General features: G+C 34.4%; 3 protein-coding genes and 1 long non-coding RNA gene across 4 annotated transcripts in view; 3 read left to right on the top strand and 1 right to left on the bottom strand.

The window, feature by feature from the left end:
* The window catches only part of LOC135835928 (uncharacterized), a 174,679-nt gene that overhangs the window by 32,789 nt on the left and 114,232 nt on the right, over window positions 1-27,658 (bottom strand). The gene's annotated exons all lie outside the window — the stretch shown is intronic.
* Window positions 131-7,571, top strand: LOC135835657 (cathepsin E-B-like). Its single transcript, XM_065350020.1, has 9 exons — window positions 131-293; window positions 394-526; window positions 5,180-5,303; window positions 5,461-5,585; window positions 6,003-6,190; window positions 6,367-6,495; window positions 6,588-6,738; window positions 7,040-7,132; window positions 7,222-7,571. Exons 1-9 carry the CDS (start codon window positions 211-213, stop codon window positions 7,390-7,392), a joined length of 1,197 nt encoding a protein of 398 aa, XP_065206092.1. The 5' UTR covers window positions 131-210; the 3' UTR covers window positions 7,393-7,571.
* LOC135835701 (lysosomal aspartic protease-like) lies at window positions 8,660-21,688 on the top strand. Its single transcript, XM_065350094.1, has 9 exons — window positions 8,660-8,817; window positions 8,923-8,962; window positions 10,878-11,001; window positions 11,148-11,284; window positions 11,429-11,616; window positions 11,771-11,896; window positions 11,973-12,120; window positions 20,890-20,982; window positions 21,065-21,688. The coding sequence occupies exons 1-9, from the start codon at window positions 8,708-8,710 to the stop codon at window positions 21,281-21,283; spliced, it is 1,185 nt and encodes a 394-aa protein (XP_065206166.1). The 5' UTR covers window positions 8,660-8,707; the 3' UTR covers window positions 21,284-21,688.
* On the top strand, window positions 22,749-27,116 carry LOC135835777 (renin-like). The gene is made up of 9 exons (XM_065350204.1): window positions 22,749-22,918; window positions 23,029-23,074; window positions 23,882-24,008; window positions 24,160-24,287; window positions 24,785-24,969; window positions 25,088-25,204; window positions 25,282-25,429; window positions 25,742-25,837; window positions 25,927-27,116. Exons 1-9 carry the CDS (start codon window positions 22,836-22,838, stop codon window positions 26,113-26,115), a joined length of 1,119 nt encoding a protein of 372 aa, XP_065206276.1. The 5' UTR covers window positions 22,749-22,835; the 3' UTR covers window positions 26,116-27,116.

The following is a 27,658-nucleotide window of genomic DNA, read 5'->3' as shown; positions in this document are numbered from 1 at the left end:
CGTACATAAATCGTATTATCGTGAATAGCACCATGATCTTTTCGGAAACGAGGAAACGAAGCTGATTATTTTCAAACTGATTTTTAAAAAAAGATTAGAGAGTCGTTATAAATATAGTACGCCAGAAAAAATTGAACCAATTTATATTTTTTCAGTCGTTCGTTTATTTTACATGTAGTTCAAGGTGAAAAAAAATCATTGGTATAGAAAATGAAGTTACAGTATTTTCTAGTGTTGTTTTTTTTACAACTATATCACGCAAGACATGTTTCTACTCCTGGAAGTGGTATACGGTAAATGAAATTCATTTTTAAACTACCTATACATTTATGTATAAAAGCTTGGTTTTCATGCTAATGACAAAACTACATACTATTCCAAAATTTTCTTTAGGGTACCACTGAAAAGGACCCCGTTGACATTGAAAAAGTTGGATTTAGCTGCAACCAAAATTCAATCAATGTACAATAGGAAAAGTATCAATGAATCGGTTATTCCACTTCGATACGACGAAACTCAACAATTCGTGAGTAATTATTTATCATTATACTAAAATTAAGTCGGTTTTTTGTCGCCGCGAGATTTCGGCAACGGCTGAACCACTTTCGATAAAATGACCTCTCAAAAGATTTTGTTGTTCTCTCATTCGAGTGCTATCGATTAAAACCGTCATTTAAATAGGTACTCATAAGTACAATCTAAACATTTTCGAATTTTTTGACAAACTTTTCAAAATAAAAATAACAGATTCTTATCCTTTAAATCATCAAAATAGACAACTAGTCAGAATGTTTTTATTCACTATCTACATCAGTGTGGATCGCAAAAGAAAAAAATCGGTGGATTTTGACTAAAATCAGCAAAAACCTTCATTTTGAGTTGCGAAAGTGATGCACAAAAAATTTCAGCTTCGGAGGTGCTAGTGGAGGAGAGAGGAGGGAAGATTTGGGCTCCCAAATAGAGCGACTTTTGAAAAAATTATGGTTTTTCCCCTGCTGTCGCTACCAAATGGGGCATAAGTAAATTTCATTTCAACAACTCAATTGCATCTAGGTGAAGTAAAATATTGTGGAAATTTCGATTTTCGAAAATCTGCCAGGGTGCTCCAGAACCACCACTCAAAATGGTTCGAAACCGTTTCCAGTCGATTCGGAGGGTCGATAACAAGACATAAACCAAATTTCAGCTTTCTATGTACAAGTAGGTCGATTTGGTAAAAATTTGATTTTTTGACCCAAGTTTGATTTTTTAAAAATTCATTGGAAATTAAAATCGTTTGATGAACTCAAAAATTGTTTGATCTACTGTTTCCGAATTCGTATTCGGAAAATCAGATCACCTCAATTCAACACTGATGGACAATTACTCGTATTTCAAATTCCGTGATTTTAGAATTTTTTTATCGATTAGTCATTGAAAATAAAAAGGGATACAGATGTAGAACTGACTTATGTAACTTTTCTAATAAAGATTACAAAATTACTCACTTATTCTCATACGCGAGTTCATTTATTCTATCATTTTTGGAAGGAAATTTGTACTCACCTGAAACAAAGAAAAAATAAGGTGGATTAGTTAGTTATAAAATTATAGATCAATCAACAAATATAGGAAATAATACTTAATGGTCGAAGGTAACGGTAAAATAAATTCTGAAAATCTCGACGTTCAATTGTGGTGTCTATAGAGAATAAAAATTGGTAAGAATTTTTGGGACAAGGGATGACAGTTTCAAGTTTGAGTAGGAAAATTCATATACAGGGTGCCCAGAAATATCAAGCACCCCAAAGAAAGTTTTTCATTAAAAATATAGGTTGGCAACGTGAAATAGATGCATATGATTGGTGGAATGTTATCTCTCCAGTTCAACAACGAATCATGTGCTATCATTATTATCATTCACTGTGACCAACCAAAGTATTTTAGTTGAAAACGTTTTTAGGGGTGCTCGATATTTCTAGGCACCCTGTAGGAAAAAGATAGGTATATGAAGTAGGATGAGACAAGGGAAAATAGGAATCGAAGTATAGGATCTTTTAAACCTTCTAGACATCACATATCTGACTATGTATTTCAAGTTTCATCTACGAACTAAATAATCTTCTTCACATGATAAAAAAGGAAAAGTTTTGAGTAAGCCAAAAGTTACAAGTTTTCACTTGTGAATAAATTTAAGTATCTCAAAAAGACATACAACGTATGACATAATTACATTTTGTTAGTTCCAAAAGGGTTTCTAGAATCTCATAATCGAGATATATCATTTGAATTTAGGAAGTAGGTAAAACCTACTTACGACTTGTAACTAAGCCATATCAAGATAACTAATTCTAAGTAGAATCCATAATTGTACCCACTATATAGCCCAGTCAATATGCAATTTGACCCAAACATAATTACAAACAAAGGTTTTTTTGGTGAATATTGTCTAGGGTGGTGTGCTGAATAACATACTAAAAGTCCCCGCTCCTACCCCACGAGCTACCCCCCCCCCACAGTGGATCAAAGCTCCCCAAAATCAGTTTTTCATCAAGAACTCCCGAAATATTGAATTTTGAGTAAAATGAGCCCAGTGATCATTTCATCTCCTCCCCAATACCTATCAAATGAGCTATCGACCAACACCCTAGCCGCAAGGGGGTGGCGCTACGACCCGACCCCTCAAAGTGATGTGATTTCAATAATTTTACATTTTATGATTTGGGACTTGTAACCTGTCCTAATTGATAAAATGAAGTCAAACTTGGGGAATGGGATTCTTTTGGGAGCTAGAGTTGACCTCTGGAGTGGGGAGGGTCAAAGTTGAAAATTACAGAAAAGTCATTTTTTTGGAGGGGCATAACATGACCCCAAATAGATGAAAAGAGTCCAAAATCATACCATTGGACAGTACCTTATCTGTGATCAACATATCCAAATTTTAGCTTCCTAGGTCATCCCCACTCCTTTTAAGATGGAAAACCCCGAAAATAGGGGCAAAATAAGGGGATTTTTAGCTTAATTCCGCTTTAAATGGGGTGGGGATGACCTAAGAAGCTGAAATTTGGATATGTTGATCACAGATAGGGTACTGTCCGATTGTATGATTTTGGACCATTTTCATCTATTTGGGGTCATGTTATGCCTCTCCAAAAAAATGTCCTTTCTGTAATTTTCAACTTTGACCCTCCCCACTCCAGAGATCAACTGTAGCTCCCAAAAGAATCCCATTCCCCAAGTTTGACTTCATTTTATCAATTAGAACAGGTTACAAGTCCCAAATCATAAAATGTAAAATTATTGGAATCACATCACTTTGAGGGGTTGTAGCGCCACCCCCTTGCGGCTGGGGTGTTGGTCGATAGCTCATTTGATAGGTATTGGGGAGGAGATGAAATGATCACTGGGCTCATTTTACTCAAAATTCAATATTTCAGGAGTTCTTGATGAAAAACTGATTTTGGGGGGCTTTGATCCACTGTGGGGGGTTAGCTCGTGGGGTAGGGGCGGGGACTTTTAGTATGTTGTTCAGCACACCACCCTATACAATATTCACCAAAAAAACCTTTGTTTGGAATTATGTTTGGGTTCGCCCATTTTTTTTCTGCTATTTGCCTGGGCTATTGGATTATATCATATTTACAATTAGTTATAGGTTATAGGTAATTCATGTCGCTAAATAATTATAGCATATCCTACCTAATTAAGGGACCTGAGTTTCTCACCACATCTCAACCAACCCACACCTCTGTGCTTGGCTTAGGCGGCCATCTTTGTAGACATATCGTAGGTATCGAAACACACAAGCCACTTCTCGGTAATTCGAATAAAAAATAGTTAGTTCATGTTCAAATCATTGTAATATCTTGATAATCATGACATTACAAAATAAATCATTTTAGAAAATTCAAGGTAAATCAATAAACGCGAATAACGCACATAAACATAGGTCTAGTTACTTCTAGGGAAATCATACAAGTTAATAGGCCCGTCTTCAACGCAGAGATCAACGAGTACCCGGATCTGTGGTTCTTACCCGGATCTGAAAATTACCCCGTTCCTATCCGGGTAGTGAAATTCTTGGAAAATGACATAATTTTGAGCAGTTCATCTTTATATCGCTAGGATCGCTATATAAAGATGAACTTTTTCCATCACTTTGATTTGGCAACGTTGCATTTTTCATATTTTTTCACTACCTGGTTCCGTACCTGGGTAACTGGGTTGCTTTCCGGGTTGAACCCGGAAACCAGGCAATCCAGGTAACCATTGAACTCTGCTTCAACGTATTCAAACTTCAAAGATTCAACAGACAAGACCTACAACAAGCTCTAGTTTCCATTTTCTTAACCTATAGAAATCCTATCTATCTGGTTGATACCTAGGTATCTACACAGGGTGCCCAGAAATATCGAGTACCCCTAAAAAAGTTTTTCATTAAAAATATAGGTTGACAACGTGAAATAGATGCATATGATTGGTGGAATGTTATCTCTCCAGTCCAACAACCAATCATGTGCCCAACTAAAGTATTTGATAGAAAACATTTTTAGGGGTACCTACTCAATATTTCTGGGCACCCTGTACCATACAATTAAGAGCCAGAAATGAATATTCATAAATCTAGGTAAGTAACAAAAAAAATAGTAATATTGATTGTGAAAATTACCTACTCAAAAATATCAAAAATTGATGGACCATCACAAAATCGCCAAAATTTGATTTTTTAATTTTTTTATTACCTTTTTGACTAATCTCACTCATTTTTCACTACTTTCACTATCTCCACTAGCTGTTAGATACCCTGCCAAAAACTTATGAATTTTTTCAATTTTTTGAAGTTGGCAAAAATGATCTAAAAATTGACACTGTTGCGTTGCAAAATATTTCCTCAGTTCTAGGAATGATATCTTTCAATATTTTGACACGAATAATGCAAAATGTTTTCCAAAAAAAATTTTCAAAACACGTACCAATGTATTTATTCAAAAATTAGTGATTAACAAGATCGAATTAGCATCTCAAATAGGTACATATGTACTTTCAATTGAGACTGGGTAATTTTCCACAAACTTCAATTTTTGGCAGACTATTACTGTAACAGTGCAACACACATGTGCATTATTGACTTTCTGCTTACTGATCAAGTGATCACATCCGTACATATGAAATATATTCTCAACATATATTTACTTTTCAGACCGAGTATTACGGTAATGTTTCAATTGGAACGCCACCTCAAAACTTTCAAATGATATTTGATACAAGATCCTCCCAGCTATGGGTACTCTCAAAACGCTGCAATGATCCGAGATGTAACAAAAGTAAGAAAAGATAACCTTAAAGAAGTGAATGAATCAAGCATTCTTTTTTGTGCTTTTCAATGCAACGCTGCAGCAATTTTGCAATAACTGCAATAGGTACCTACCTATACATACTGCGCATGAGAAAATGATATAAATTTTGCAACTTTTTCAACAGTTGGGCTTGATTCATATGACCACACGAACTCAGCAACGTACAAAAACTCAACAAATTGTGAAAACCGCACACAAGAAGTAAATAGAGACGAATACGATGGACTTTGCTCAAACGATACAATAACAGTAAGTCTAAGCACATGATACAGCAGAATAATACGTCATATTATATGTTCTGGATGTTACGAGAAACGTAACCCAAACCACGTAGATACCTAGGTGTGAGTTGAGCTGCCGACTGCAAACAACTTAAGGGGTACAATCTTAAGCTGTTTCATATTAATATTTTAAACTTTATAAGTTGCATAATTCCTTGAATGCTCATCACAGATAAATTTTGAATATAATTTTGCTAATTTGCAAAATTTTCAACTGTCTGTTCATGTTTGCCTTAATTGAAAATTAAACGATGAGCGAGCAATAATTCATCGAAATTTCTCATCCTAACGGAAGAAGAACATTGTTTTATATCGCGAAACTCCAAAATATGAACAGCTTTGGATATTTGATTATTCAAAAGCAAAAATTACGACCATGTTACAGTTGGATGGGGTTGAACTCAATAATACACAATTTCTTGAAGTTGTTAACATCAAAACAATATTCCTACACGGTCCATGCCAAGGAGTTTTCGGATTAAGTTATAATCACGACGGATCATCCGATAACATCATGAAAAAACTTTGCCAGCTGGTTAATCGAAAGAATAGATTTTCATTCTATTTTAATAGGTAAACTTAATTTTTATTTATTTTATTAATAATACGAGTATACTCCAATATGGCAATAGATAGCGTATCAGAAATCAATCACAGCTGAAAATGAAGCTGCCATAGACAGTTCTCAATTTCCTAACCAATACACTGGTCTCAATGAAATATCTAATTCTCGTTCATTTTAAAATTAGGAATTTATCGGATACCGATGGCGGTGAATTAACGTTATGTGGTATAGACAGCTCAAAGTTTCGGCCGGGTTCGTTGAATTACGTGAATGAAACTGAACCATTCGGTAGATGGACCATTCCAATTGAAAAGTAAGTAACTCGTAATGCCCATCAAAAGTATTCGGTAATACAAATTCAAGAATTTTAATCAACTACGATATTTTCTTATAATGTATATATAGCATTTCATTACAACTTGGCTCCGGTGAAATCATGCATTTGGCTTCAAATACGAAAGCCTTAGTTAACCCCGGCGTTACTCACATTCAAGGACCGTATGAAAAAATTCTCGAAATATATAATGCTACAAAGGCTGAGCTGGATTATCATGATGTAAGTGCAAATAATTACCTACGTAGATTTACCCTTATTGAATTTGTCAATTTCACATGAAAATTATGAGACTTATAACTGAAAGGAATCGAGAATATGATGAAAAAGGGAAAGACGGGACCACATTACAGGCTTATTCAGAATAAGTTGGATATTTTTTTTTTTTTTTTGGAACTTGATGAAAATTATTCAAAACCATAGGTATAGACATGAAAAAGTCAGAATACGAATATTTTGGATTTTCTTCGACATATTATTTGTTCTGAACACCTATTAAAACAATACTGTTCTCTGCGCATAGGTCAATTGCAAAGAAATCCCCAAGTTACCCAACATAACGTTTACAATCGGTGGGGAAAAATACACACTTGAAGGAAAAGACTACACTTTCAAGGTAGGCCTAATGTGAAAATATTTCTTCAATATGAATGAACATTTTATTTAAAATGTGAGACATTTATCATGGTTCTGTATCTCGTACAGTTTTTATATAAAAAGAATGAATGCAGAGTTGCTTTTACTATCTCGCCGGGTTCAGACGGTGACACATGGATTTTAGGAGATATTTTCTTAAGGAAGTATTACTCTGTTTATGACATGGATCACCACGCAATTGGATTTGCCGAAAGCATTCACCCGCTCAAAACTGATTAAATATCACCAGATTCGAACAGTACCTCCTACCTATAATTCATAAGTAATGCTGGTTATCAATGGCGTATAAATCAACATCAAATTCGTACATAATCCCATTACTTTATATATTATGTATGTAGTACCTATTATTGAGCATATATACATTTCAAATATTTTTATTAAATTATTCATCTTTATTCTGTAAGTTTTTTTTTTTTTTTTTAAATAAATTGGATACTTTTTTAAAGACTTGCAAAAGAATCTTTACAAACACGTTCACTCAAATACGGCTGAGATTTTGGCCAACAAATTTTAGGTAAGTACTTAGGACAACATTTTTTTTTTTTTTGTCAAAATGAACGATTTAGAATTTTGTATTTGGAATAGATATTTTGGAGTTTTCAGGGATCGATGTACAGCTAACTGAGTCTCAAAATCGTGTTTTTCACTTGTAGAAACCTATGATTTTGACACCACATTCGACTTTTCCAAAATGTTTTAACAGATTTTAATTTAGGACCAGTGACCACGCCCCTTTGGAGTCACGGAGGGTTAGACTACTAAATTAACATCAAAATCGTAATTTTCACCCCCAAATACCTTGATTTCGATACCACACTCCTCTTTTATCCTATTTCTGCCGAATTTAAGTCAGTGACCATCCCCGTCCCTGCGTTCTGGACACTAAAATTGGCCCAAAATCTGAATTCTACAGTGAACATTAGTTTGGACAGCATACTTTCAAACGATCTTCGAGCAAATTGCATCGCTCACGCGTAAAAAGGAGACAATATTGATTTTAAGACAGGGGGAGGGGTTCAACCAAAATGCTACCATTTTGTAAGAAGGTAAAACCTATTTTTATTATTTTTTGAGCACAAGAGCTAGAAATGTTTCTTGGGACTCCACCTTCAAGAAAAAAGTTTCCGCAGAGGACCAACAGATGGGGAGGGGGTGCAATTGATCCTTATGTGAGCCCCCACTATGTAGATACTTTTTGTACAACGCAATAAAAATATTTCCATTATTCAGAAAATTTCAACAGCTAGATAACACAACGACGCTGAAAATTCCAACACTGAGAAATAATCATCAACCGAGCGTTGAAATACATATATGATTTTCACCAAAATAATTCGCAGAAGCATCGATGATAAATATAATTTTCATATACAGGATGTGAATCGTACATACGAGCTTCTCGGAAAACGAGTATGGAAATTGATTATTTTCAAACTGATTTTAAAAAAAGATTAGAGAGTCGATATAAATAAAGTACTCCAGGAAAAATTGAACCAGTTTAAATGTTTTCAGTCGTTCGCGTAAGTTTACGATGAAAAATAATCATTGGTCGAAAATGATGTCACAGTATTTTTATATTGTTTTCTTTTTTTTACAACTATTTAACGCGAGAAATGTTTCAACTTCTGGAAGTGGTATACGGTAAATGAAATTCATTTTTAAACTACGTAGGCTATAAATTTATGTGAAAGCTTAGTTTTCGTGCAAATGGCAAAACTATACATAGTTTTCCACAATTTTTTTTAGGATATCATTGACAAGGGAGCCGTTGTCATTGAGAAGATTGGTGAGTAATTATCTGGATTTAGAGATTTCAGGAGTAAGAAAAATAGATAGGAATACTTACGTAAGTGGGTAGGTAAGATGGGATAGAATAGGATTAATTTACAACGAAACATTAGAATCAATCACATATAAAACTAAGTAGCTCAATCAGGCCAATTGAAAATTCCATTTCCTACTTAGAAATAAAAACGATCTTCTAAGGACAAAACACAAAAGTAAAGGGACTTTAATTACTTGTCAGGTAGAAACCATTCTAAACCAAAACATTGTCATATTTCAAATAAATGAATCAACAAATCGATTAATTAATATTTAAATCACATTGATTATTTACAAAAGGGATTGACTCAAACCACTGATACTCGTATTTCATATACCTATAGATAGTCCGCTACGTATCTCATAGCTTACAAGGGAACCTCTTGAGGTGTCACACTCCGATTTGAAGGGGACCGCGATTTTTGGAAAGAGCATAGTCTAAAACCCCCAAAACCACATTTTCAGCTGCCCAAGTTCATTTTTCGATTTTTGGCGAAATTTTGAATTTGAGAGTAACACCTCAAAAAACCACTCTTGAGGTGTCACTCCCAAAATCGGCTCAAATGTAGATAAACTCGTTAAACAGGTCGAGTGTAATATACAACTCGATTTTTAGCTGCCCAACTTCATATTCACGCCTTCTGGAGCAAATTCAAAATTCTGGAGAAATTGAAAAATCGCGCTGGAGGCTCCAGAATGGCTGGAAATGATGAAATTTGGATTTGGGAAATTATTATTAGTTTTGGGACTTACTCGTATTTTGACCATTTTTATTGATCAGTACGAACTTTTGAAAAAAAGCATAATCACCAAAAACAGTCAATTTTGAATTTTCAAAAATTCGCCAAAAATCGAAAAATGAACTTGGGCAACCGAAAATTTGTTTTTTGGGGTTTTAAACAATGCTCTTTCCAAAAATCGCAGCCCCGTTCGAATCGCATTTTAAAAAGTAGATAAATATTGAAATTCAAAATTGAATAGAAAACTTTTAAAAAAATACGAACCCGCGAAAAAGTAGGTATGTAATTGAAAATTTTGAAAAGTAAATGAAAAACAAAACATATAAAATCAATAAATGAAAGTAAAAATAAAAACTCTAAAATAAAATTAAAAAGCTTAAAAAAATGAAACCGAAAACTATGAAAACAAAAATCAAAAACTGAGAATAAAATTTACACCTTTGGAAGAATTGAAAACTAAAAATGAAATCGAAATTCGAAAATAATCTCTTGCCTCTCTGTCTCTCGCTAATTTTACAAAAATAATGCATCAGATTCATGATTAAATGAAATTTTTCACGTTTTAACCAAAAATTCTGAATTTCAAAACCTGTTTAAAAATGAAAAATTGAAAACCCCGCCAATTTTTCGATCAAGGTGGGAAAAAAATCTAAATAAACATTCCGAAATACAGTATTCTCGAAAGTTTGAAACCTTAATTTAGTTTTCAAAGTAATTTTAATCAAACGTTGCAATGCACTGAAAACTAAGCAAACGGTATATTAAACAATCGTACAAAAGTAAGCGAAAAACAAAACAAAAAACAAAAAAAACAGAAAAAAACTTACAACTTTTTTTGATTTTTTGAAGTTAGCATCACGGTTTCTTATGAAAACGCTTCCTCTTGGGGGCTCAAATCTCTCCTCCACGAGCACCTCCGGATCTTACATTTTCTTTTGGGTAATTTTCAACTCAAGATGAAGATCTCTACTGAATTTTTCGCGATCCACCCTAATCTACAATACATAGATATCCTTCAATTTTGCCAGACGATTCTCCCCAACACCCTCTGCATAATAGACTTTCTGCTTACTGATCAAATGATAACATCCGCACATATGAAATAGATTCTGAACATTATGTACATTTACTTTTCAGTATGTGTATTACGGTACTGTTTCAATTGGAACGCCACCTCAAGAGTTTCAAATGATTTTCGAAACAGAATCCTCCCAGCTATGGGTACTCTCAAAAAGCTGCAATGCTTCGGTATGTGAAAATGGTAAGAAAAAATAATCTTCAAGTAGTGAATAGCAAATCAAGCTTTCTTTCTAATGTTTTCCAATGCAACGCTGCAGCAATTTTGCAATAACTGCATTCTGCAAAGCGCATGAGAAAATGATAGAAATTTTGCCATGTGTTCGACAGAGAGCATTCATTTATATGACCACAAGATCTCAACAACGTACAAACAACCAACAAAGCCAAATTGTCAAGAAGAAATAGAACAAGTATATCAAGGATCAGGAGAGTTAACTGGATTTTGTTCATATGATACAATAACAGTAAGTCAAGCATAAATTCACAAGTTCAACGATTAGCGAGCAATAGTTGATGGAAATTCCGTGTTTTAATCACGAAACTCAAAATCACATTATGAACAGCTTTGGTTTGATTATTAAAAAACAAAAATTACGACGACGTTACAGTTGCATGGAGTTAAACTCAAGAACACAGAATTTCTTGAAATTGTTGACGTCAGAACAATTTATCTGCACAATCCACACTTAGGTCATTTCGGATTAAAATATGATTACTCGAGACCGTCCGATAACATCATCACACAACTTTGCCAGAAGCTCAATCGAGAGAATAAATTTGCATTTTATTTTACCAGGTAAAATTAAGTTTTATTTATTTAATTAATAATACGAGTACACCACAATCAAGCACCGCTGAAGATGAAGCTGGCATAGACAGTTTATTCAATTTCCTAATTATTAACATTGATCTTGAAGAAATGCCTAATTTGTTCATTTCCAAATAATTAGGAATACATCGGATACCAATGGTGGTGAATTAACGTTATGTGGTGTAGACGAGTCAAAGTTTCGGGGCCCGTTGAATTACGTGAAGGAAATTGAACCATGGGGTAGATGGTTCATTCCAATTGAAAAGTAGGTAACTCATAATGTCCATCTAAATTATTCGATAATACAAATTCAAGACTACAATACTCTCTTTCACACATAGCGTTTCATTACAAATTGGCCCAAATCAAACCAACGTGGATTCAGAAACGAAAGCCTCAGTTCAAACTGGCATTCCTCACATTCATGGACCGAAAGAAAGTATAAGCGCAATATATAAAGCTATAAAGGCTGATGAGACACGTCGTACAGTAAGTGCAATAATTAAATAGGTATGTTTACCTTTATAGAGCGGGAAAATAGCGGTTTTAAGAAGGAAAAAAATAGCATGATAGAGTGAGACTTGGGATTATTGGATGGGGAGTAGTTAATTATTTTAATTCTTTAGTTTGGTGGTTTAGTCAATAATTATTCCTTAGGGAAGGAATAATTACCTTGTCCTGGATACCTCGGAGTACAGGGTGCCCAGAAATATCGAGCACCCCTAAGAAAGTTTTTCATTAAAAATATAGGTTGGCAACGTGAAATAGATGCATATGATTGGTGGAATGTTATCTCTCCAGTCCAACAACCAATCATGTGCTATTATTATTATCATTCACTGTGACCAACCAAAGTATTTTAGTAGAAAACTTTCTTAGGGGTGCTCGGTATTTCAGGGCACCCTGTAGGTAGAGTAATACGATAAAACCTGTCACCCTATACACAGAATCATTCAAAAATACCTACTAAATAAATACACATACCATAGAATTATTTTATAATGGACACAATCCTTTGCTCGCATCTTAGGACTCGCCTTAGTGAATATAATAATCTTAATAATAATGTTAGGTTTTTAAGCTTAATTATTATTAATTAGCGATGAAGTAACGTGAAAATAATAAGACATGGTTAGGTTATGCCTTTTGTACAAGTCTTAAGCTTTATGTATAGATATTATGATCTACACTAGGGTGGTTCATGTAACATTTTTTTTGAAATCTTAAGGTCTTACCTCCTATTTTTGTTCCTTTTGATGAAAAAATGACACCATAAAAATTTTGTTGAAAAATAATAATATTTAGAGGTCGCGCCGTCGTTGTCGTAGTCGCGCTCCTTTACAGGAGATAGCGTATACTTCCATCTATATCAGCCGGTTTCTAGCGTATCTGATAGTTTCTTTCAGGGTCTTACAGGGAGAGTTGGCCGGTGAGTTTGTTGTTAGCATCTCCGATCGTTTCCTCCCTCTTGTAGTTCTTCCTTGAATTTTCCCCTGTACCGCTAGCATGAAAATACCGTTTTCTTGTATTTTATGAGCTATATACTTTAGCTTTCTGTTCTTTATATCTTCTACTACGACTTTCCGCTCCTCTTCTATTCTTACTAATACTTCCTGGTTGGTGATGAAGTCCTTCCATGAGATCCGTAGTAGCCTTCGATAGCACCACATCTCAAAAGCAGATATTTTCTTCTCGCATTCTGCACTCATGGTCCATGTTTCACAGGAATACTTCAGAACGGTCCATACGTAGCATCTCATAATTCTCTTTCTCAGAGCTAGACTCATCGTTCGATTTCCCAGCACATTGGCTAGGTTGTTAAAGGCGCTTTTTGCCATTCCAATCCGTGATTTAATTTCTTTATGATCTCTACCATCATTATTTATCAGCGCTCCAAGGTATCTGAACTGATTTACATTTTCAATTTCCTGAGTTCCAATGTTGATTTTGACCTCCTTGAAGTCTGCTTTTGTAAATCTCATCACCTTGGTCTTGCCTGCATTTATCTTCATTCCATATTTTAATCCAGCACTGTTGATTTGGTTGATCATTTTCTGCATCTGCGCTTCTGTTTCAGCAAGGATCACTTTGTCATCTGCGTAGCTTATTTCATTTATTCTCTTGCCGCGGCCGTTGATCTTGAATCCAGTTTGTTTGATTCGCGCTTCTCTCATTATTTCTTCTGCGTACACGTTGAACAGCCTAGGTGAGAGGGGACATCCTTGTCTCACACCTCTCTTTATACCACATCTATTCTCCAAGTACTCAGTTCCAAACTTGATGTTTGCGCTCTGCTCCCAGTACAAGTTCTTGATTATCCGCAGGTCTTTGTCATCGATATTGTATTTCTTCAGGATCTCCAACATCCTCTCATGGTTGACACGATCAAATGCTTTTTCATAGTCGACGAAGCAAGCAATAATTTCCCTGTTTGCATTCAGTGCTCTTTGGATGATCACTTTCAGCAGGGCGATTGCGTCTCTAGTCCCTTTTTTTGCTACAAAGCCATATTGTGTTTCGCTTAGATTTTCATCTATCTTCTTTTCAATTCTGGCATTTATGATGGATAGTAGTAGCTTTAGAGCATGGCTCATTAATGCGATGGTTCTATATTCAGAGCATTTTTGCGAATTATTTTTCTTGGTCGCGCACAAGCGTTGAATGTTGAGAGCTACAAGCACGTGAAAGCCCAATACTTCCCATGATGGTGCAGGGGGAAACGCAATGAAGCTCAATGGGGTTGATTCTATGCAACAGTACTGAGAGTGGCATCCCCACTACAACTTATTAAGTGATACCAATTTTTTTGGGGTTTTTAAAACAACTATTCCAAAGTATTGATTATGATTTTTCTGCTGTAGAATTCATTTGAATCCAAATTATGGAATTTAGAAATAAAAAAATTCCATTTTTACTAAGTAGGTAATAGCTCTTACATTGATAATATGTAGTTGATAAAACATCAACTATTCAACTAGAAGTGCTGAATCTTATAAAATATTCATATTTCAACGTAAATTTATCCTATAAATTGTTTCCCTTTGGTTTCAAAGTGGAATAGAATAATACAACCTCAAATTCATACTCCTACTTTTTTCTTTACTTTTCAAATCTTTTGTAAGTATGTTATATTTTCACCTTCAGTGATCTTTGGAATTGAAAAATTGTCGTTGACTCATCATTAATAACATCTTAAAAAGCTCACCAAGGACTAGATTTACTTGTCATGCATTGTAGAGGGGATAACATGTTGTAATCTGCTTCAATCCAATGAGGGGATGCAACGCTGCGTTCCCCGGCGCACAACTGTGGGAAGTTTTTGCTTGACGTGCTCATACCTTCTCAACATTTAACTCTCATGTGCGACCTCTAAATATTATTTTTTTGACCTGAAATTTTTTGTGAAGTGTTTTCAGACCAAACCAAATGGAACACTTCTCGGGGGTAAGCTCAAAAAATTGAAACATAAAATTTTTTCTATTGTTCTTTGAACCACCCTAATCTACACCCATAGGGAAAAAGTGCATTAATTAAACTAAATAAGCATATTTCACTACTTACTGACACTGCAGGGTAAGGTTGCCTAAATCGTACCACTGTTTGGTTTTTAGGACCCAGAGAGCCCAATTTTCATTCTTTTTGACTGATTTTTTTTAAAATTGTAGCTTGAAACCTTGTCTATTAAATGACGTAGGTATCAATTGAGTAATTTATTTGTCAACGATTGGAGATATTTCAGTGGTCTTCAAATGGTACAATTTGGGAAACTAGTCTCCTAAATCATACCACTAGTTCCCCAAGTTGTACTACTCAGTCATTTTAGTCATACCTATTTTGAAGGAAGTAGATGAAATGAGGTGAAAAAAATTCAAGAAAAAGCATAAGGTTTTCATTTGTATCCATTATAACACATATTTTGATTTGTAAAATGAAAAAAATACTACATGTTTGCCTTGAAGCTTTTTATTCGGTTTTTGTATAGTTTTTACCTGGTACATTTTAGGTAACTCATTGCATGTTATGCAAAATGTAATGGTATGATTTAGGAAACCTCACGTGGTACAATTTAGACAACTTGGGCCTTTTTTGAATAACTGGCAGCACTGCCATAAAATATACTCATAAATTACATCTGTGCGCGATGAAATGAGTATAAATATGTGTTTCATGTGATCCATTGAAAAAAATTCCACTTGCTTAATCCTATCAGGGCTCCAACACCTTATATACACCAAAAAAAATATAGATCAGAACCACATATTTTCTTTAAATCGTGATAAACTGATAAGTTACCCAAACATTAGTCAATTTGGCTGATTATTTTTGTATAGTAAGTGGCAACACAGGAGTTCTACTTCTAGAAAAGTAGCAGTGGTAGGATTTAGGAAGTGGTACGTTTTTGGCAACCTTACCCTATTTATTTTCCGTCTCTTTCGCGGGCTCTACTCAAGCTAAGAGTATTGTCAGAAATCAATTACACAAAGTCCTTATTATTCAAGATATACCTCCAGGCAATGACCAGTAAGATCAGAGAAATATCCATTGTTCCATAATTAATAAAAATAATATTAATCACATCAAATTGCACAAATTATCCACTTAGACAGTGGGCTAAACCAGAAAAGAGGGACAGAGGGGAAAAGCTCCGGTGCCTTCACTTCTGTATATTGAGAAGGGACCAGCGCCAGCCTTCGCGAGTGAACAAAACCAAGTAAAGTTGCTGGCAGGAGAACCAATGCACAAGCCTTTGAGCTACAATACATAGATCTATTAATATGTAGTTCCCCGCATTACCATACTTCCAGTCTGTAAGGCTTCAGGAATGTGTTCAAACTGACCCTCTGAACTACCAAAAAAAAACCAACCCTCCTACCCCAGCAGCCGGAGCTAATTCTATGGGAGCTGTAACCAGTTCTGATTCACATTTTTTGCAATTAACTTTGCAAGTATTATATTTACCAGAAAAACTTACACGACTGAAAATGTTCCCCTTGAAATTCTCGATAACTCGACCTACACTCGATACTTACCCATCAGCCATCCCTCAAGAGAGGTGTCTAGAAAAAAGTTCATACTCAGGTTCTGTGTCTTCGAAGACATACCATTCAATATAAGGTAACCTGACCAGTAGATGATCAGCGGCCAGTAGTTGATCACATTGCATGAAAAATGTCCAGTATTGAAAATATTTGGAAACTAGCTTCACAAAAATATGTTGACAGATTTGAATCGGTGGGAACGGAAAGGGGCTAAGTCCATTTTCACACTTTTCAGGAATAACAAAAAACTGATTTATTTGAAAATCAAAAATTTTTGGTAAACATGCTTAAGGATTTTTAGCTCTGTTTAGAAAAAAAAATATTCACGTGCGCCGGCGCTGTTGCTGCCTAAACAAATGGGACTTAGACCCTTTCTGCACCCAATCGACAAAATTTCTTTTGAAATTGCTCGGGCACGAATGGGGCTTGATTCTACATCTAAGTACATCATTAATTAGACTGCTATCTCGTTTAAATTGACCAAAAACCCCTTGAGTTCTAAGACTTTTTGCCGAAAGTCTCAAAAAATGGTCTTCTCAAAAATGTTAGTTATTTTTCAAGGAATCAAAAAAAATTTACAAACTAGACAGCTAAGCTGCAAAGTGTGCGTAGCTAGCTGTCTTTTGTACAGCTATAACCGCTATTACATATTTAGGTAGTGCATAAGTGACTCAACCATGTCACAGTGATGAGAAATAATAATATTTTCGAAACTCTGATTGCTTCAAAATAATAATTTTATTGTTTTTCAGTGTTTTCATATCTTCCAAATTACAATATTTCAGAATAATTTCTAGGCTTGCATTGCTTCTAAATTAAGAAATTTCTAGTTTACAAAATTTTAAATTAATTTCCCAAATTCCCCATTGCTACAATTTCATGAAGTTTTCAATAAATTTTCAGAATTTTGCATTGCTGCTGAGTTAGGAAACTTCCAATCAATTTTTAGGATTCACATTGCCTCTAAATGACCAAATTTTGAATAATTTTTCAGAATTCTTATTGTCTTCAAATTATAAAATTTCAAATTCAATTTTCAAGTTCATGTCCATAAATTGCAAAACGTATACTTAAGTTAATTTTTGGAATTCACATTGGCTCTAATTTTTCAGAATTCTCATTATCTTAATAAATATTACAATTTACATACAATAACTCATATCATTTTCAAGTTCACATTATCTACAACTTACAGAACTTTTAATTAATTTCTGGAATTCTCAGTGTCTCTTAATTTAAATGACAAATTTTCATATTATTTTTTTAGAATTTCCATTGTCTTCAAATTTATAAAATTTCAAACCAATTTTCAGAATTTTCCTTTGATTTTAAATTGTTAAATCTAATAAAATATGTTCAGGATTCGCATTGCCTCTAAATTACATGAAAAAAATTGAGTAATTTTTACAAAAAATTTTAACTAGGTACATATTTAGCACAATAACTGGATCCCATTCAAAAATACATAATATAAGTACCTATGATAAAATTTGTTTTAAAACTCAATATTTCCAACTGTTCAGTTACAATAATAATTTTTACTGTATCTTATAGTACAAATTAGGTATCATTTTAATAAATTTTGCTATACTAATAGTAAAAATCATTTTGTTTTAATAATTTTTACTAAATCATGATAATAAAAATTACATAAACCAAGTTGTGTAAAAATTACTCATTTTAAGGTAATTTTTATATCATAAAAAAGTAAAAATTACTTATCTTAAGGTAAATTTTAAATTTTACTATACTTATGGCACTATAGGTGGTAAAAAGTATTGGAATAAGTGAAATTAAAATTCATTTAGCAAAATAATACAGTACACTCTCGATAACTCGAAACTCTTTAACTCAAAAACCTCTATTAGCCGAATCAACCTCCGTTCCCCTTGAAATCTCCGTAACACTCAATGTTAACTTTACTCGGATAAGTCGAAATTGACTATACAAACCAGTCGTAACTCGAAGCTAAAATTTTGCCGAAAATAGCAAGAAAGCCTCTATAACTCGTACGTTGTCGGGTGTTTACCTCTATAACTTGAATATTTTTCAATTCTTACGACTATCTTTCATGCACTTGAATATCTCAGTTGTAACTCCAAGCTAAACTTTTGCCAAAAATAGTGAGAAAGCCTCTATAAGTCGTACGTTGTCTGGCGTTTACCTCTATAACTCGAATATTTCAATTCATACTTCTATCTTTTATGCACTTACATATCTCTTGAGTCATTCATTTCGTAAGACCTCTATAACTCGAACGCTCTCAAAATCTTACCTGCATAACTCGAAACTGATTATCTCGAAAACCTCTATAAGCCGAATGAACGACCATTCCCCTTGGATTTCGAGTTATCGAGAGTGTACTGTATCATCATATTTCATAATTTGATTTTTATAAATTAAAATTAGGGGGTTACAGGGTTCAAAATCCGTTTTTTTGCACCATCATCATGTACTTACTCCGCAGCATTTACCTATCCAATATTTCCTACGAAAAATCCGCCACCTACCTACTTACCTCAAAGGGATTCGAACCTGGGTCCCTAAATTTCCTATTCCTACCTACATGCCCTAACCACTAAGCCACGAATTCACTTCGGGGGTTAGGACATTAAAATAATATATTTGTTTGGTAAACGCCCCACCAAACCACTCCCACTTGGAATTTACAGCTAACAGCCTGGGGGTGTAACAGGGTACAATGAAATGAAACACAGCTGGTGATGGAATAGACTGGGGGTATAGCAGGGTACAAGGAGCGGCAGGTGTTTTGCAAGTCCCCTTTTACCATTTTTTTTTTTAGGAATTTATGCATTAAAATAATGAACTAAAATTGCAATTACTCAGCAATTACCCATCCGAATTGAATGAAAATAAATCTATACCCTCCGCCTTAATGATTCTCAAATGGTGTCCAATAGGTACAAAAAACGGTTGGATAGCTTAAGAGAACATTCATTGCAATTGAAATTTAAATTTCTCAAAGCGAAACCAATAGTGTGCTACGCACACTAAAAAGTCATAAATGCGGGTCCGCCCTTTTTCTGCGCCCAAATACCACTTTCCCGGCAGTTTTGCGGAAATCTGACATCACCAGTCGATCCGCCGTACTTTGAAACCCCTATATCCGTGAAAAAAAATGTTTCCAAAAATGTGACTTGTTACCTTTCCGTTCCCACCGATTCATTTATTCTAAACCATGTTCTTACTAGTTTCACCAACTTATTCGATTGTTTTTCATATCATGTATCCTGAATTTTAGAGTGCTTAAATGTCCATGTTCAAGGCATTTCAAAGATAGACATTTTTTTTAGTGAAGTGCTATCAAAATAATTGTTTTACCACATAGTAAAAAAAAAAAAAATTCGAAAAAACTTTATTATGTTTCAAAAGAGAAGAGATCAGCGATACTAACTGTGCATTTGAAATTTTAAAAATCACAAAATTCGTGGATAAATCGTTCTTAGCCAGTAGTTGATCATTGTGATTTAACAACTTAAATTCATTAAAACATCCCACGAATTCACAAAAACAACTTCGACTCCAGTTATTCACATTCATTGTATTTCACTCTCAGTGCATATCCGCCCTTTTCTCTTATTTAAATAACATTTATCAAGTGATCAACTACTGGACAAAATCATGATCAACTACTGGATTTTTGTGATCAACTACTAGCTATTTTACTTTTTGACCGTGAAATTGAAAAAATAATAAGAAGAAACAACAAAATAAGTTATTCAGGCGTGGCTATGGATAATATAATGGCAAAGTGATCGTATGGTGCTTTGTTCACCACCCCAAGTTTTTTTGTTTCAAAAAATGATAGCTACCTACTTTTTTACTAGACTTCCACTACTAGGGTCAACTACTGGTCAGGTTCAGGTACGACTTTTCACAATTTGTTGAAGTTGAGGCTCTTTTTTTCCGCTCTATTATTCAATTCGTCAATCACATACCTAACTTCAGTGTGACATATGTATAACTGAAAGTAATCGAGAATATGGAGAAAAAGAGAGAGACAGGGCCACATCAGGCTTATTCAGAATAAGTTAGATAAGTACTTTTTTGGGAACTTAATGAGAATCCAAAACCATAAAAACATAAAGAAGTCATAATGGGAATATTTTGGATTTTCTTCAACATTTTTTTTTCTTTTGAGCTCGCTGCTGTTTTTTTTTCTGAAAACATACTACGACTCTACTGTTTATGCGCACAGGTCGATTGCAAAGATATCCCGAAGTTGCCCAGTGTAACATTCGAAATCGGTGGAAAAAAATACACGCTTGAAGGAGAAGATTACACTTTTAAGGTAGGCCTAATGTGAGAATATTTATCCAATAAGTATTAATATTTTATTAAAAATGTGAGCAATTTATAATGGTTCTGTATAGATCCCACTGTTCGAAAACGATGATTCTACAATACCTACAATGAAATGCACGATTGGTTTTGCCCATGATCGTTTTTACGATGAAGGGCTATGGATTCTAGGAAATGTTTTCCTCCAGAAGTATTACTCCGTTTATGACATAGATAACCACGCAATTGGATTTGCCGAAAGCGTTCATGCGCCCATCACCAGGGCGGCCGTTATTATCTATTTTTTTTAAAAATCAATGTTTTTATCGGAGGAATCTTATAAAAATATTCTTTCTAATGAAATAATAACGCCCATTTGAAAACCGAGCCAAAAGCTTGGCGGGAACTTATCAGCCCGGTTTTCAAATTCATTTTCATACCCATAATGGATTTGAGTGTTTCTATCCTAGGTACATGTACATACTCATACAATGATTTTCAAGCACTTTTTACTTTGATATTATTTTGTAAAGTAGGTACATCTCTTTTGCAGTTATTTTTTCTAACTTGGTGGGTTTTCTGCTTCTTAAAAGTATTTTTTCCAGGGATGTACATGTTATTATGCATACATAGCTACATTTCAAGTATTTTTATTCAATTATTCATCTTTATTCTGTAAGTTTTTTTTCGTTAAATAAATTGGATACTTTTTTAAAGACTTGCAAAAGAATCTTTACAAACACTCTCACGCTCATTCAAATCCGGCTGAGATTTTGGCCAAGATTAATTTGTCGACATCTTTCACGCAAAAAAGTCTACAAAGATGCGCTCTGAAAAAAAAAAATGGTACGTAGAACTTTTTCTTATATCAAAATATACGATTTAGAATTTTGTGTTTGGACTAGATCTTTTGGAGTTTTCATAGATCAAACTGCTAAACGAATCTCAAAATCGTGTTTTTCACTCGCAGAAACTTAGATTTTCATATGACACCGCATTCAATTTTGCCAAAATTTTTCCACATATTTGAATTTTGGACCACGCCCCTTTGGAGTCACTGGTGGGATATAGACTACTAAATTAACATTAAAATCGTGATTTTCACCCCAAAATACCCTGATTTAGATACACTCCACTTTCGACTCATTTCCGCCGAATTTAAGTCAGTTGCCATCCCCCTCCCTGCAGTTCGGACACCAAAATTGGCCCAAAATTTGAATTCTGCAATGAAAATTAAAGCATACTTTCAAACGATCTATGAGCATTTAAGCAAGCTGCATCGCTCAAGGGTAAAAAGTTGACAATGTTGCTTTGTGACAGGGCGGTCAACCAAAATGAACACCAATTTGTAGGTGAAACCTATTTTTTGTTTTTTTAGTACAAGAGCTAGATATGTTTTGTATGGGACTCCACCTTAAGAAAAAGCTTGCCGCAGAGGATTGGCGGATGGGAATGGTGTGCAATAGATCCTTATGTGGGCCCACTATGTAGATACTTTTTTTTTGCACAACGCAATAAAAATATTTGCATTAGTCAGAAAATTTCATCAACAGCTAGATAACACAATGTCGCTCAAAATTCCAAAACTGAGAGATGTAATCATAAACCGGACGTTGAAATAGATAATTTTCATCAAAGTAATTCGCAAAAGCGCCGATAATATAATTTTCATACAGGATGTAAATCGTATGAGCTTTTCGAAAACGAGGAAACTAAACTGATTATTTTCGAGCTGATTTAAAAAAAAAGATTGGAGAGTCGATATAAATACTCGTAAAGTATCCCATGAAAAATTGAACCAAATTGTATTTTTTTAGTCGTTCGTGTATTTTATAGCTCAAGATAAAAACTCATTAGTCAAAAATGAAGTTACAGTATTTTTTAGTGTTCTTTTTTTCACAACTATATCACGCAAGAAATGTTTCTACTTCTGGAAGTAGTATACGGTAAGTGAAATCAATTTTTCAACAACTATAAATTTATTATAATAATAACGTAAAAGCTTGGTTTTCGTGCTAACGGCAAAACTACATAATTTTCCACGATTTTTTTTTAGGATACCATTGACAAGGACGTCGACGATTACGACTATAACTTCAGCGGTGAGTAATAATTATCCATAGGAAAATACATAGAACGACTTAAAAAAGGCGGTTCACACGATGGTCATTTTAACAACTGTAGTGGAAAGAAATCAAATAAATTTCAATTAGCGATACTACGAGAACTTACCACAACTAAAAATCAAAACCATCAAGTAGCCATGTCATCTGATTATTTTCTAACCAATCAAGCAGTTAGCTGGTGTGATGTGATTCTTGAAGTGGGGACAATGAGGATGAAAAGGTTTTAGTTCGAGGAGTGACAGTTTATGAAGTGGATTTATAAATTTCAGGAGTACGCAAAATAGATCTCCAAGACAGGTTGTGTAGCGACAGGAGCAAGAAAACCACGATTTTTTAGAAAATGCTCCTTCTTTGGGAGCTGAAATCTAGACATGTGCGCCGCCGATAATTAGAATTTCGACGCGCCATTACCTTATCGACGTGAAACGGCGCGGAGAATGGTGTTTAAAATGAATTTTGGGCCCTTTAAACCCCAAATTTTGGTACCAATGTCGAAAAATTTTCAATTCCCTCCAATTGAAGTCCCCTTAATGTTTATATATTTTGCGTCAAATAGTGATCACAGATGAAAGTGGTGCCCTCAAAAACCTCTGCTACCAAATTTTCTCTTTTTTACTAGCAAAACTACAGGTTTATTCTTATTCGGCAAAATCTTACATTCGGCGTATGCCGTCGCCAAATTTGACACACGATTCCGGCAACACCATGTGCATTATAGACTTTCTGCTGACTGATCACATCAGCATATATGACATAGATTCTCAACTTACATTTACTTTTCAGGATACGTATTACGGTTCTTTTTCAATTGGAACGCCACCTCAAGAGTTTAAAACGATTTTTAATACACAATCCACCAAACTATGGGTACTCTCGAAAAAATGTCAAGATTTGATACTTTGTCAAAGAAGTAAGAAAAAAAATCTTTAAGAAGTCAATGAATCCAGCTTCCTTTCTTGTGTATTTCGATGCAACGCCGCAGAAATTTTGCAATAACTGTAGTGTCTGTAGTATACACGGTGCATGAAAAAATGATTGAAATTTTGCCATTTCTTCAACAGGTGGCGTTCATCTGTATGACCACGAGATGTCAACAACATACAAACAACCAACAAAGCCTAATTGTCAAAAAAGAAGTACATACATAATCGGAAAGGTAGCTGGATTTTGTTCAAATGATACAATAATGGTAAGTCAAAGCAGATGATACAATAGAATATGTTCTGGATGTTCCGAGACAGGTAACCCAAACTACGTAGATCGATGTGAGTTAGACTACCGACCCAAAAACAATCATAAATTCATGAGCTGTTTCATATTGATTTTTTCAATATGTACCAACTCATGCAATTAAACGATTAGCAAGCAATAATTGATGGAAATTCCTCGCTCACGCTCATCAAAGCAATTCAGTTTGCAAAAAAAGTACGTAAATCAAAAAATGCCTTGGTTTTTTTCGCAAAATAATACTGATGTAGCTATAAACTCTTGAAGTAGGGCAAAAACGGCCATTTTTGCAACTCTGATCATCTCTCCTGACCAAAAAAAAACAACTCAAATTGAAAAGCCACATCCTGTTTTTTTTTAGGGTATAAAGTATCGATTATGCCCATTTTCAACTAGAACACAAATACGCAGTTGCCTAGTGTTGTCCATTCAAAAATAAAAATTATGACCATATTACAGTTGGCCGGAGTTGAACTCAACAACTCAGAATTTCTTGAAGTCACCAACGTCACACTGTTCCCAACAGATACATACCATAGTATTATTGGATTAGGATATGATTACTCCAGACCATCCGATAACATCATCACACAACTTTGCCGGACGGTTAATCGAGAGAATAAATTTTCATTCTATTTTAATAGGTAAATAATTACAAATAATACGAGTATATCGCAAGAGCACATCTGAAATCAATAACAGCTGAAAATGAAACTTCCATAGCCAGTTTAAAAATGTCTGATTTGTTTGTTTTAAAATTAGGAATACTCGTGGTGGTGAATTAACGTTATGTGGTATAGACGAATCAAAGTTTCGGGGTCCTTTGAATTACGTGAATGAAACTCAACCATTCGGTAGATGGTACATTCCAATTGAAAAGTAGGTAACACAATAATGCCCATCAAAAGTATTCGTTAATACAGATTCAAGACTACAATACTCTCTTTCACATATAGCGTTTCATTACAACTTGGCCCAAATCATACCAATATGGATTCAGAGACGACAGCCAAAGTTGACAGCGGCACTAATTTCATCGCGGGACCGTCAAAAAGTATTGAGGCAATACATAACGTTACAAACGGTGACATATCAACTAGTAAAGTAATTGCAAATAATTACCTACTTACGTTATCCTTAATTCAATACGTCAAATACACATAAAAATTCTTCATCCTTACCTACTTCAATGAGACATATAACTGAAAGGAATCGAATATGGATAAAAAGAGAAAGACAGGACCACATGACATTAGGCTTATTCGGAATAGGTTAAATACTTTTTTTTGGAACTTAATGAAAATCCAAAACCATAAAAACAAAAAAAAAAGTCATATTCTTCGTCATTTTTTTTCTTCTGGACTCGCTGTCTTTTTATATGAAACCCTATTAAAACTATGCTGTTTATGCGCACAGGTCGACTGCAAAGATATCCCGAAGTTGCCCAGTCTAACATTCGAAATCGGTGGAAAAAAATACACACTTGAAGGAGAAGATTACACTTATATGGAGGTAGGCCTAAAGTGAGAATATTTATTCAATAAGTATTGATATTTTATTCAAAATGTGAGGAATTTGTAATGGTCCTGTATCTCCTACAGTTTGAAGACGATTATTCTACAGCAAAATGCAGGATGGGTATTATCGACAATTTCGTCGAAGGTGACACGTCATGGACTTTAGGAAATGTTTTCCTCCGGAAGTATTACTCCGTTTTTGACATGGATAGCCACGCGATTGGATTTGCCGAAAGCATGCATAGGGCGGCCATTATTGTTCATCTTTTTTAAAAAATCAACGTTTTTATGGGAGGGACCCCCTAAAAATATTCTTTTCGATAAAATAATGAAGTCCCAAACTCGCGTCTCAAAGCGATTAAGGTTGCGTAACGCCTTCAGCGTGTCTATGTTCTCGCCCAAGTCCACACAGTGGAATACGTTTCGTCGCAACTCGTAAAACTTTGATATGTACATTTTCCACAGCATTGTCTATTAGAACAGGCGGAGCTACCAATTTTTTACTGCAGTAGTTGTAAATAGACAGGTTATTTTACGTGTCCAAGGGGAAAGGTACATAGGTAGTTGTTTTTCTGATCATTTCTTAGTACTCAGCATTAACAGAAAAAGAATGGTGTGTGGGGGGGGGGATTGAGGTGAACACACAATGTACCTAGTCCTTTAAATCGTCCAAGTATGTACCTAATTTAAAATTTCAGAAAGAAATACCCGAACATACTAACAAAAAAATGATGAGGCTTCCTTACTCGAATAAGAAGCATGCAATTCCACATTTATTTACATATTTTTTGCCTATGTTGATCAATTTATCAAAATATTGAAGTTTTCCATTAATTTTACGAGCTTGAATTGATTGTACATTGATACCTGATATTCATGAGTAGGTCTCTGGCAAAGTAGTTTCCGCGTTGCATCGGATTTATTCCACGTCGACGCACTCACGATATTGTGCATCTTCAATCGCTTTGAGACGCGGGTTAAAATTACTCTTTCATATTGAAACATTCAGTGTATTTTTATTTCATCCAAATGAATATTTTAAGGGGGTACTCCGATGAAACAATAAAGTTTGAAAAATAACGACCGCTCTGCTCAACACTGGTTAAATGTTAAATATCACATGACTCAAAAAGAGCATAATCAGTAGTATGAAATCAACATCAAAGTCGTACATAATTTGTTTTACTTTTTACATTATCATTTATTAATCTAGTAATGTAATGTACTATTACTTTTTACATTATCATTTACATTATTAAGCATACACAGCTACATTTTAAGCATTTTTATTTTTTATTATTCAATTATTAATCTTTATTCTGTAAGTTTTTTTTGTCAAATAAATTGCATACTTTTTTCAAATACTTGCAAAAGAATTATTACAAACCCGTCCACTCAAATTTGGCTGAAATTTTGACTTGAAAGAGCACGTCACTCATGCCTTAAAATAAATTTCTGAGCAGTCAAAATTAATTTCTCGATTACGGCTCGAACTCAATTTTTTCCAAAAAAAAAAGTTACTTCAGAAAAAAAAATCATAAAACGTGACCAAGTTCTACCTACCAATTTTGATAGATGATTCTAAAAGCACTTGAATTTTCCAGATACTCCATCTTCCGTCTCAAACGAGCACTCATCTCCCTCTATTCAATTGGAACTTGGAATTGATATGTCACATCACTCACTATTTTCATATCGTGCAATATTTCGTACATTTTGTGAAATCTGAAAACTGGATGGGAACAGAAGAAAGGGGGGAGGAAGGTCATAAGTCGAAAATGTGCAAAAAATTCGAATTTGTGCCTTCAAATTAGTA

This window comes from Planococcus citri, chromosome 1 (assembly GCF_950023065.1).
Source record: "Planococcus citri chromosome 1, ihPlaCitr1.1, whole genome shotgun sequence".
Classification (NCBI taxonomy): Eukaryota; Metazoa; Arthropoda; class Insecta; order Hemiptera; family Pseudococcidae; genus Planococcus; species Planococcus citri.
Note: the sequence above shows the minus strand (reverse complement) of the source record. Positions and strands in the feature narration are given on the sequence as shown.